The sequence below is a fragment of the Clytia hemisphaerica genome, unplaced genomic scaffold (assembly GCF_902728285.1).
Source record: "Clytia hemisphaerica strain Z4C2 unplaced genomic scaffold, Clytia hemisphaerica genome assembly, whole genome shotgun sequence".
NCBI lineage: Eukaryota > Metazoa > Cnidaria > Hydrozoa > Leptothecata > Clytiidae > Clytia > Clytia hemisphaerica.
Window position 1 is genome coordinate 797,906 of NW_027103344.1, and position 13,214 is coordinate 811,119.

The 13,214-nt window shown below is 34.5% G+C and overlaps 1 protein-coding gene across 1 annotated transcript; it reads left to right on the forward strand.

The window, feature by feature from the left end:
• Positions 1 to 1,278: 1,278 nt before the first annotated feature.
• Positions 1,279 to 6,690, forward strand: LOC136819403 (pituitary tumor-transforming gene 1 protein-interacting protein-like). Its single transcript, XM_067075634.1, has 7 exons — positions 1,279 to 1,459; positions 1,761 to 1,840; positions 2,363 to 2,465; positions 2,737 to 2,857; positions 4,342 to 4,407; positions 4,864 to 4,910; positions 5,136 to 6,690. The coding sequence occupies exons 1-7, from the start codon at positions 1,387 to 1,389 to the stop codon at positions 5,186 to 5,188; spliced, it is 543 nt and encodes a 180-aa protein (XP_066931735.1). The 5' UTR covers positions 1,279 to 1,386; the 3' UTR covers positions 5,189 to 6,690.
• Positions 6,691 to 13,214: the final 6,524 nt, after the last annotated feature.

Below are 13,214 nucleotides of genomic sequence, written 5' to 3' on the forward strand. Positions count from 1 at the left end.
TCTTCAAAGAGATGTTTAATTTTAACTTGTGTTTTACACAATATTTACTTAATATACAACACACAAAGTTTTTTTGAAAAAAGGTTAAGTTTTTCAACCTCCAATTGAAAGACTGAACTTTATGGTTGGACTTAGGGGTAGGGAAATTTAATTTCGATCTGATATCGCCGGAAAGTTTTGCTCCACGCTACCAAAACATCCAGTCGTTATGAATCTTGACCATGAGTTATGGAACAAACATTTCCAGTCTAGGATTTTAATGGGAAAATAGCTAGGATATTAGCTAGGCTTTTGTTTGACAAAAATAGACAAAAAAACGCTAAAAACGTTCAATTTCTAAAGGCAATCTTTATTTAAACATTTGGCAGATTATTGTAAAGAGTAGAGTCGAGATAAAGATTAATAAAATAATAGAAAGCAAGGTTTAATTGCATTTTAGCTAATAAAATTGTCATAACAAGTCGCGTGATATTTCGGTACTTTATCTCATAGTGACTAAAGAGTAAACAAACTAAATTTTACTTTTTTATAGCTTGAAATGAAGAACCAGCTCAGACTATTAGTGCAAATCCTTTATTAGTAATAAAAAAGAAAGACATTTCAAGGTCATTGTATTGTTTAGGGAATATTTGGCGCCAAAATCGATCTGAGGCCCCAATAGCTTTTACAGGCGTAATGTGGAAAACTGAAGTTGAAGGGTATTAAAAAAATATTCATTGAGGTTTGACTACGAGGGCGGTAGACTCTCAAAAACACTATGTGTTGTGGAAAGAGAAAACGTGTTTATTTTTTCTGATCAGTTTTCGATCGCTGTTTATTCCCTCCAGGTTAAATTATCCTGCAAACTTCATCAATAAGAATGATTGAAATCATCAAATATTTATACGTTATTAAGGGTTTGTGGGTACTGTTTATTGAGAAGAAGATGGACTTTTCCAATTGTAAATACGAGGAAAAGTAATTTTATTGATTTAGACCGTTTTCTCAAACTTAATCGAGGGATGGTAAAACATGATAGACAGTTCGGCATTGACCAATTGCTAAATGCTTGTCCATTCAATTCAATTCCACCACGGATATCTTATATAAAACACTAGATGAAGCTACTCTGTACATCCTTTTGCTTCAGCTAGGGACAAAGAAGCTCCATCTAGTTTTTTATGTAAGATATCTGTGGATTCCACAACTTCAAATTTCCAAACTTCTTTCATACCATGGAGGAAGTCCCTGCATTGGGTATTTTTTTGACGTCAAAAAACAGTGAACTACAAACGATTTTTTTCTTCGAAACTGAAGAAGACCTCCACAGAGGAGGTCAACAACAACAACAATCTTCAGTTTAACCAATCACTCTTTTAGAAAATAAACATAATATAAAACACCAAAATGGTTTCCATCAAGACATCTTTGTTGTTGATTGTCGTATTCTGTTTGACATGGTTCGTACAAGATACTATAGGTAAGTATTACTTGGTTAAAATATTTGATCATACTTCTGCTAGTTTCAAATTATATTTAGCTACGGCTTTCTATAGAATACAAGGCTGACTAGGTACAATAAAGTACAAGCTAGAAGACCTCCGTTGGTCCCTTTTTCTTATCATGCAGTAAATAGGCTTCAATTCCGAGTTTGATTATATTTTACACTTGTATAAATGCCCAAGTACGGAGTTCTGAGAATCTAGGTTTTCAGGAAAGGCCAATTTTATTGCCCTGTAAAAGATTTTCAAAGATCGAAATATTTTGATTGTTTTCTTCAGGAGCATCGTGTGAGTTCAAGAAATCGAGTAATGGAACAGTTTCAGGATCTTGTGGTGAATGTGTCGGCTATGATATCGAGGTATACTATTTTCTTTTGTAATAGTATATATCTCTTTCATTGCAAATTGATGATCTGTAAAGTTCGCTAAGCTTGCTAAGTTAATGTTCACAATATTTGATTAAGGAATAAATCATTACCACCCCCTGTTTTAGTATTCCGTTCAGGAATTATTTAGCTGATGAAAATAAAATTACAGAGAAAATTCTCAATATAGATAGGAACTCGAATATTTTTACGCTTAAATTTTAAATTTGTAATGTCTTTTCAAATGGAGATAAGTTTCCATTTGTAGTTTTCTAATGGGGACCAAATTTTATGCTAATAATGTATATAGTGGAGTGTCCATAACTCAGACACGCACGGAGAACACAATTTTTTTCGAGTTATGGAGACTTGTTTATTAGGGTTTCTTAACTAAAGAGATCAGAAAATTTGTTCTAGTTAAGGAAACATTCCAGTAATAGAGGTTCAAGCTCCGGGTTCGAGTTATGGAGACTCCATTGTATTATTACTTATATCCTTTATTTTCTCGTTTCGCAGTGCTTCTATTGCGATTCAACGAAGAAATGTGAAAAGCGTACGTCCGTGATCGTTAATAAAGACCAATGCTCAGGCAAATGGTATACCTACAGTCAATGCACAAGTATGTGTTTAAATTCTATGTACTGTTCAGATCTTTTCTTCGGTGATATCTTGTATTGTTATAGGCAAGTTGTGGGAAAATACAAAGTCGTCATATAGCTGTTGAGAAGAAATTTAAGTGGTGGTGTTGAGCTTCTCAAGAATTTTCTAGCCCGTGCGGACAAATCCCCCGTCCGACTTTTATTTAATTTTCCCTGCGAAACCGTTTATTATAGGCTATAATATTATCTACTATATCTACTATTAACTCATCTTAATTCTTTCACTTTTAGTTCCTGGTGTTGTGTTGATTGTGATCGCACCACTGGCAGCAGTTCTTCTCCTGGTCTTCCTCTGTTGTTGTGTGTATTGTATTTGTTGCCGCGATTGTTGTCGTGAACGAAGCCAAAGAAAGTAAGTATCCTCAAAGGTAGAAGAGGAGAAGCGGTCAGAAATATAACACCCCTGTATCAGTGACCCGGTAGCGTTAGAACTCACCGGGGTAACTATGAAAATAGTAAAATTTCGCCAGGTGATTTTGAGGTCTTGAAATTTCATTTTTGGTGAGAATTTTCTCATCAATTTTCACATCGATTTTCACCGGGTCAAGGACAGTGAGATTTTTCAATTGAAAAAAATTATATATAGTAATTTTTGATGATTTTTGACAGGGTTGACCTACCTACATAATGTTATTAATGTCCTGGGCATAAATTTAAATTTCCAAAGCAGAGTCAGAGGCAGAGTTAGAAAATTTCGGTTAATTTTGAACCGGGCTCACTCATTATCCCACTGGGGCTTAAAATTAGACCATTTTTGGCAATTCTTTTCATCGGGTCACTGATGAACAGGGCCCGATTGTTCAAAAGTGGATTAGCGGCCGATTAGCTTAAGTCTGGATTAAATCACGATTAGCGCCGATTAACGAAAATTTGTCTGTTGTTCAAAAAATATCACGATTAAAAAAGCGATTAACTTAGACTTAAACACCCCAAAACTTAATCCTGCTCGGGAGGTGGATTAAGGAAAGATTAAGCTTAAAACAAAGTGAGAAATGGCCGCCATGAACATGATTTTATATGGAAATTTGCAAAGAAGACGTCCAAGAACATACAGACATAGTGTCCTCCTGGGTTGGTTCCCCCCACTAAAAATCAAAATTTTTCTCCATTCCCCCCTCTTTTATTTCCCCCACCATATTTCAAAATTTTTCGGTTCCCCCCTCTTTTTTGAATTCCCCCAGCTATTTGAAGATTTTGCGGTTCCCCATATGGTTAACATAAAAATGCCTTAAATCAAGTTTGAAATTTTGGAAAGCTTGAAAAAATAGCCTTGAAAGTGCTGGAAAAATGAAATTGTATTGAAAAGTTGGTTTATCCCAAAAGATTTGCTGATTTTATTGCTTAAACAGGTTTTGCAACAAGATCACCTTGAGATCAGTGAAGTTCCCCCAGTCAAAATCTCCTAAATTTATGGTTTTCCCCCCTCTTTATTTTCCCCCAGCAAATTTCAAATTTTTCATTTTCCCCCATACTTTAAAAAAAGGGCCAAAATCAGAATCCCCCCCCCTTTATAAAGGGGGGGGGGAGGACACTATGACAGATTGAAAGATTTTATGAATGACAACACTTTTTGATGAGGACATTCGAATGCGCTTTCGCTTTTCATGACAAGGCATTGTGTTTTTAACCAATCTTCTCAGACAAGATCTGCAAAGACCTACACAGGGGTGTACAAACTATACTTTGTTAAGTTTCTTGATTATTTTAGCACAAAGCAAATAGCTAAACTGTCTGAAGCTCAAATCTGTTTTTGTTGAAGAAAATACACAGTAATGAATTTTAAATAAATAGGATTTGGATTTTAAACTCCACTTTCTTGTTTCATCTTTTGTGCAGATGGGCCAAAGAAGATTCGAAACGTGAAAACAGGAAGAACGAGAGAGATGCCAAACATGCTGCAAGGTAAGACAATGGTCAAAAATGGTAAAATTAGTAAAATTCAGATTGTGTATACCATTGCAATGTCTTCTGACAATACGTCATTTTTTAGAAAGGCTGATTGATGCATTGAATAGAAAAAAAGTAGGAAGGATACATATTTTTGTTACAATGGTGCACATTTATGTGCATTTCTCGGCATAGTATCATCCCACAAACACTATTTGTTCTTTCAAAGCTGGTTCACCACGTAGTTTTAACGTCTATCTAACGTTCAAAACGATACACAAACGTTGAAACAATGATATAAATCAGCTGGGTTATTAGTTATAACTGCTAGATACCGGCACTAAAAGGACACGTAAGGGTAGTTGGGAAACTTTTCCAGAGAATAAGCCTGTTGGGTAGCTTTGTTTTAAGTGAAGACCCTCATAATACCATTCAAAATCTGTAATACTGTCTCTACTTTTCGTTTTCCAGAGATGAAGAGCGTAAATTGAAACACGACCAGATTCGTGCAAAATATGGTAAGTCTTTTATTCTTTCTTTAAGTATATCTTGAAAACTGCCCAAATCGCCAGATTTGCTAGATTCCAGATTTTTCGTTGATTTTTGTGCTAGAATGTTAAGTCGATTAAATTTCGCGTGCATTAATTTTCAATCCACTTAGTTATTGTGCACGAATAATGCTTGTTTTAAATATACTAATGACATCATCATTAACGCATACGTTAATTTCTTTTAATCCTCAGGTCTCTTTAAAGACGATTCAAACAAATATCAAAAGTTCGATACTGATCCATAAAGCAGCCTCGTTTGCATGCGCTGACAGTATATTATAATTATTTTTCTCACTATTTTTTATAATCACGCATCACATGCACGTATTTTGGGGAGTTTTTTTGTCGTAAATTATTCCGCTTCTTTGTATACTGGGATGTCTATACACGTTTTTTTTATAAGAACATCCAAAATTTGCATGTAACTTTTTGAATTTTAAGCCTAAAAATGTTCTTAACATGTTCTTATTTTAGCCATTTTTTGAGTCTTTTTGTCCATTTTCTTCAGAAATTGGGTGTTTTAGAGTCCGCGAAGCCTTAAAATGTTCTTAACTTTTTCTTAGCATTTTGGCAATCAAAGCCTTGTGTTATAGTTTGTTCTTATAAAAAATAACGTGTATTCGATATATCCTTCAATGTATCTAATGCTTTGAAGAAAATCATCAATTGATAGTCATGACGTAATCTTTTAGACGGTCGTTTTTGTGTTTTTCCATGCAAAAGATAGTATCATGTTACAATTAAGACGTCATTTTATATGACTAATACCTTTTTCCTTATGCTTAGAAAAACCTCAAACTGTCGCTCAATTATGATTTCTCTTGTCAATAGAATTCCATTTAATCAATGATATACATTATTGTAATGTCTTCAACATCACACCATGGACCCAACAGCTGATTGGTTGTGGAGTGGGACGTAAAATCAGTCAATACATCACTTGCAACTAATCAGCTGTTGGGTCCGTGATGTAATGTTAGAAGACATTACAATGGTGCATATCATATAGCGCCCATTTTTCTTTCAAAACCTAATACATAAAATTACTTTAGGAGTACGATGAAGTCTTTCTTGGAATATCCATGCCTCTTTTCAGCTTTTTTTGGGCCTTACTGTATTAAATATTATTGAAGTCTTCATCTAAAAACAATTATATATTTTGTTTATTGTTCAGGTTTATATAATGATTGATTGGTATTTTTTAATTGTTCACACGTTCGGTACGATCTATTTAGCACGCATCATTAGTTAGTAGTAGTAGTATATTATTATCTTGCTCTTATTTTTAAAAAAATATTCGAGAATCATTTTTCATTATATTTTTGTGCATCGGGAGTCTACGATGTTTTTTTTTGTCGTCGATTTTAGACTTGCTTTCAGGAAAAATCCATTCATGGGGTGGACGATTTATAGACATATATATTTCAATTTGTCAACCCCTTGACACGAATCAAATCTACCCTGGACATTTTTCAGAATTCTTTCGTTATCTTTCACACTCTATCAATGTTTTTCTTGAAGAGTGCTTTTTCTGTCACCTTTGACTTCAAAAATGAAAAAATAAACCCTAGCTTAAATTCTTTGAAAAAAGTCTTTTCTTTGTTTCATTGTGTATTATACGGAATATTATATATTTTTGTAAAACTTTTTCTAATGATGTATAATCTGTTTTTTTGTTACTCAACGATGGTATTTTAGGGAATGATTTTCTTCGAAATATTTTTGATTGTTCATGATTTTCGTTAAATCGTATATCTTGTTTAATTTAATCAGAGAGCCTTTCACCTACATCTAATCCACAATCGGAATATTTTTGAGTACACCTACAATGCTGCTAGGATGATCAACATCAAACGACCAAAGTAAACACTAGCCCGGGGGCCACTCATAGCTTTTTGATAGACTTGCTGATGAGTGGTGTGTTTAGTAAAGTGTCATAAATTTTGATGGGGCTGTCATTGTTTTGGTGTTTTTATGTAATTTTTGAAAGCAAAAGTAAATTTTTGATTGTTCATGATTTTTGTTAAATCATATAACTTGTTCAATTTCATCAACCTTAGGGAGTGGTCAGAAAGTATCTACTAGGGAGGAGTGGAGGATATTTCAAAAAATCGAAAATAAATTTCGCACCCCCCCCCCCCTTGCTAAAATATTTTCCCCTGCACTCGAATTGACTGATTAATAAGGTGAGGGTTATACTTATCGTACTTACTTATACCTACTTTTGGATAAGGGCGACTTTTCACATATAAATCGGGTTTAACTGCAGTAAATTTCCAGATTGTGAGTGATCCTATAAGCCTCAAAATGTATTGTGCACTCATGTGTGGAGGACTATTATATAGAAGGCAGCAAGAGACTTGATTTCATACGTGCAGGGGTAATGAATTTAGTGACGTAGGTGTTAGTGCGCCGACAGGAGAAAATTTCGATGTTGGACTCCTGATTTCCTTCAAACATAAGCTCTTTTTCGGACTGATTCTGCCCAGAAATGAGGCTTTTAATGTCTGAATCATATGGAATTTAAAAGTGAAGTTTTTCATTGAATACACGTTTTTTTTATTTTAAGAAACATGAGGCTCAGAATGCCTAAAAACTGAGAAGCATCTAAGAAACATGCTGATGCTGATGCTGAGAAAATAACATTTTTTGATTTGTTTTTTTTTAAACCTTCCAATCCAGTCTTCCACGAGGCTGATTATGTCAAAAATTTTAGAAACATATAAGAAACATTTAAGGCTCAAAAGGCCAGTCTGGAAAGGAGGAAATGTTACGCCGGAGCTGCGCCAACTTAACTGGGAAAAGTTGAAGGCAGAAGATCTCGAAACTCAAATCTACGCCGCACAAGCTGCAATTTCCAGACTGGTCAAAAGGTCGATTTCTTAAGAAATATTGAGGCTGCTTGGTAAAACTAGTTTCTTAAAAAAAAAAAAACGTGTAAACGATATCTTAATATCACAGGAGTAATATTTTCAGTTGCGTTTTTAAAGGCAATAATATTATCAGAGAACCATGGTTTGCGCCGACAGGAGAAAATTTTCAATTTTCAACCACTTTGTTCGCTAAAAGCACTGTATTTTCAGCTCTTCTTAAAAGGTTAGACCATACAGGGTGTCCCTAATAAAAGTATCGAGTTTGAACATGCGATTGAGTAGAAAGTTTTAAGTGTGTATTCACAAAATTGTATTTTAAGCTCTCCCTCTTTTTTCTTTGTCATTGCGATTAATTTATACGTTGCAACTACCTTTTGTAATAAGCCTGTGTGATGGAGAACGTTCTTATATTTTAGCGATAACACATACAAACTTTTCTACTCAATCGCATGTTCAAACTCGATACTTTAATTAGGGACACCCTGTAGTATAAGAAAGCCGCGGCTGGAATATCTACCGCATTGTCTTTTCAGTTAATTGCTGTTCCATCTCTGTCTCCGAGCTTTATAAGAACATCAAGATGCTCAGTTTATCATTGGTAGATACCTTTTGAAATTTTTCTCTTACTTTCCTTTACAAAAAGTTTTTTTGTTGCTAGATATCTTTGAATCTGTACCCAATAGAACACTTGAACTAATTTTGGACATATTTTAGGGGTATTTTGTGGAAACAATAGTTTTTTGCCAAAATTGAAATTATAAGAACTATATTCAAGATGACAACTTTCTTGTCAGTTTGAATGATAAATTTTGAAGGTGATGGCTTGAAACTTTCACAGTATTATCTAGATGTACTTTTTTATTGATTTCTAAAAAGATTTCAGTGAAATATTGCGAAGGCATTCGAGGCACTTTGTTTATTTTTTAGTTCTTTCAGCCCAGCCATTTTGTGCTTGTTTAAATTTCTTATTGTTGATCTTTCCTTTACAATGATTTTATAATGCAAGTGTATTATCAAGGGCATATCATTAATGTCTAAAACACACTGTAAAGTAAGTATTAACGACAAACCAATAAAATTTACCATTAAAGATGCTACATTACTGATCTCTTGATCAAAAAATAGTCATCAAATACGACAGAGATAGAACAACAGAAGTTCAGATGTTACCATTCCAGCCGCGGCTTTCTTATACTATGGTTAGACTATGCTGACATATAAAATTGTAAGAGGGGGGATCCCTTAACAAACATTCTATCTTAGTCCACTGAACCAATTTTTACACAATGTTAAGATCAAGCAACCGAAATAGTGAGGCTATCACAATGATATTTCATGAATACAGAGGTAACAATAATACGAAGTACGAATAAAAATTTTAAATCTTCAAATGTGAAACCATGAAATTTGACCTCCTGAGTTGCCCAAAAATATTTTGGAACCCCCCCCCTAAACCCTCAAAAAAAAATTTCGAACCCCCTCTGAAATCCTCCACACCCTTACCCTGAGTATCAGTGGTTAAGTTTTCAAAGAATATATTAACCTCTGAAGACCAATAATAGAAATTTTATCGCGCATGTGTCAATCTAATCACTGTAGAAAGAATCAAAGATGAAGAGCAAATATTACCTTATTAATGTCTAGCAGACCGTATCAGTATGCAATTTACTATTTAGGAATTCCCCAGAAACCTCCAGTGTAATCGAAGTGAGTTTCTTTCGAAAGAAATCTTTTACATGATCCCCAAATGTATAATAGTATATTAATATCCAGGTGATGTCAATCAGACTGTTTGATTACCGTGAAAAAAGGGTAATCACTGGAGGGAAACTGGTATCGCCTCCAAATTTAATTTACATTTTAGCTTGGACAAAGTGCAGACCAAAAAAGGTCTGCACTTTTGGAGGCAATGTAAAGTTTCCCTCAAATGATGCAAATTACCCTTTTTTACTTCACAGGTACCAATCTAATCTAACATTATCAAACGATAGGTGTTAAATTACCGCAACCAAATCGAACAGTCATGAAACTAAAAGATTCTGGTAAAGTTGAATTACTGTTCAAACGACCCTGCTGATTCCCCGGACTCCAGCAAGGATTTTCTTGTTGCGTGTCCAAGGATTTTAACACTATTTTTTGAGACTTACCCCGGACTGAACGTGTGGTCTGCAAGACGTACTTAAACAATAGTCCTTTAGCTCTAGTTTAGACGGCTGACTTTATGCCCTGCCTATTCTAATTGTTAGAGTAGACAGAAAGAGGGCACAAAGTTGGTTGTTAAAATCTTTGCTTGGAAAGGTTTGAAAAAAGACATTGCATTGACGTCAAAAGAGGGCTATGCATCACTTTAGACAGCCCATTTTATGCCCTCTTTAATTCACAATTAGAATAGGCAGGGCAAAAAGTGGGCCGTCTAAACTAGAGCTAAGGCGATCGCAACAGATTATTGAATAAGTAATTCCACCATCAATAATTATTTGCATTCCTAATTCCACCAGCTTAAATTATGATACCTCCATACTTCAGTGGATGCAAGTGAAACCAGCGGGAAATTGGATATTACCTACAGATAAGATTGTTCAAATTGGCACGCTAACAACTCTCTCGTGATGTTTGAGAGCTTGGATGTTGGGAAGCTGCAAGGATAAAGGTAAACAAATTATAGTCTTTTTTCTGAAAGAAAATTTAACATTTGTCTAGGCTGACACATTCACTTATCCAGCCGTGTGGTTCACTTATCTGGCAGCGCAATTTGTTTGTCTGCGGATAGAAATATTTCTTTCGTTCGACAGGGTCGTCTTCGATCAGGTTCAGTAACCAAACACCTATAGTTTGATTCTGTTTGATAAAATTTGATAGTTCAATTACGAAAATTTGGATCAATTGAATTCAATTGACATCGCCTGGACAGAAGGTTCATTAATGGTGGTATGCAAAGTTTTTTCCAATTTCTGATAATAATTACCCAAAAGTAACAGTAAAGTAACTGATGTCTGATTATACAACAAGCAAGGATATATACAAAGCAAAAAGAAATTCTTTAAAATAATTTTCAATCATACATCCTATCTGAAACATTACTTTTGATAAAATAGTATTATACTTACTACCGTGAAAAAGGGTAACTTGCATCATTGGAGGCTAACGTGCATAGCCCTCAAATGAAAGACCCAGCTGGTCATTAAAATACAAAAATAAATCAAAACAAAAATGGTAGAGTAGAGCTGCGAGCGGAGCTGCGTAGTTGTATTTTAATGACCAGCCAGGTCATTCATTTGAGGGCTATGCATGTTAGCCTCCACTGATGCAAGTTACCCTTTTTCACGGTATCAAAGTTGCAGAACAGTATATGGGATTATACCTTCTACTTTCTGACTTTCTGAAACCATGAACATATAAACGACCGGACATCAATCTCCTTTGTCTTTTTGTAGAAAAGGCTGCTAGCTTCGTTGCCGCCTCGTTAAAAGCATAAAATGAAACAATAGATTTTGATGATATACCACTTGGGAATACCTTGCTAACAACGTCAAAAGTCTCTGTTGTTCTATTCTTCTCAAGTCTTTTATGTCTATATCATAACAAAGATAACAGAGGCAAAATCATCGTCAGCTTGTCAAAACTCCGACTAATATTTCTAAATTTTGACTTAAAAGTGTCTAATAATTTTAGAGAGTGTCCCATTCTAAATTCGGTATTCTTATTACACAGGCTCTCAACTTTGGCAAGCTATTTTTTTCAAGTCATAAAAAAAATTATTGGAGTGACAAAAGGGATTCAAAAGTATACACGCAGTTGAAATTCAGCATTTCAGAGTTGAAAATGTTGATAAAATATATCGCAAACTTGTGAAAAAATTCGAAAATAATTTTTTTGTACATTAGGAGTAATGTTCAAGCTCTATCAATCTTTTTACCTAAATATTTCAAAGAAATAAAATTATGACGGAATATTGAAGGATTTTTCATACTAATATTGAAATGCAGGCGGCAACGAAGCTCGCTTCAAAGAGACAATAAAAGATGGATGTCCAGTCGTTTATATGTTCATGCTGAAACCAACTGGTCCCAAGTTGCTTCGTTGTTGTTGTATTCCAATCTATGTCTTTGGAGCGCTAAAAACTCTAAATTTCTGTTCACGCGGTGTTGTTGTTTTCCAAGCTATGACTTTGGAGCGCCAAAAATGCAAAATATCTGTTCGCGCGGTCGATCGAGCTAGCTTAAAAGCTCACCACACGGCAATCTTTTAGTTGTGGCCACTAGGTTACATCGTCCCTTTTTCTTGAACAATTTTTCGCCAGCTCGATCCCCACCACGGCCTCATGCAGAAGCAACATAGGCTCCCTTCGGGAGCAACTAAACTACTAATTATGGAAATGTCACTTTTAATTGAATCGAAATAATAGACAGACTTTATGTTATGATTCTCTATCACTGACTCTTTTTAAAAAGCATTGATGATATTTTTAGTTGTGTTTTCAACAACGGGAATAGAAATATCAACTTTGAACTTCATCCAAGATCTTGGATGGTCGTCATGGTTACTTTTGTCTTCGTTGATTGCGCGCTGATTTTTTCAAGGCTCGGGGTGAAATTTGCCCCGTAAAATAAGACACTTAGTCTGCAAAATTGGTAAAATTCATTTTAAAGGGCCAGGTTTTTAAGATAATAACAAAATTCGAGGAGAAGTCACGAATGTAGTCTGTAAATAATTATTCTATAATCGAATACAGTGAGGGCCGTAGGTGACTTTAAATAGTATATTCGAAAGCATCCGGCTTTGAAAAATTATCAATACTTAATGTTTAAATAAAAGTTCGCTCTCTGTTTTCTCTTTTCGTACTTAACTAGCCAGAAGCAGGGATATATTATAGCGGAGCTGGATGAAGGACGAGAATTCCTTAGCGGATTGCTTTTTTGTCTTTTCTATTGTAAACTGTTGATAATAGAAATCCATCTCTGTCCCCTTGAGTGTTCTGTTTTTATAAGAACAATGAAGCAGACAAAGTATTCATGCAGTACGTTTGCACATATTTTGCTATGATGTTCCCGCTTTTCATCAAAATAATATTTGTAGAAGATACCCCAAAAGCTTCCTTGTAAATGAAATCTATTTTTATCAGCGTGTGTTATGAATTTGAGAGGCTTTCATGATTTCTCTTTAAAAATTTCGGATGTAAATATTTTGACAAATATTGTTTCAATTGACTTGAAATTTTTTCCATAATCAGACATACCGACTTGCTATCTGAAAATATCAGTTAGAAAGTGAGTCACCCCGCGGTGTAGCGCGGTATTTCAAATGAAAAAGTACTATTTATAATCTTAGAGAAGAAACTTCTTATAACTTTACAATGAAAACAATGTTTTTAATTTTTTTAAATTTTTAAATTTAAAAT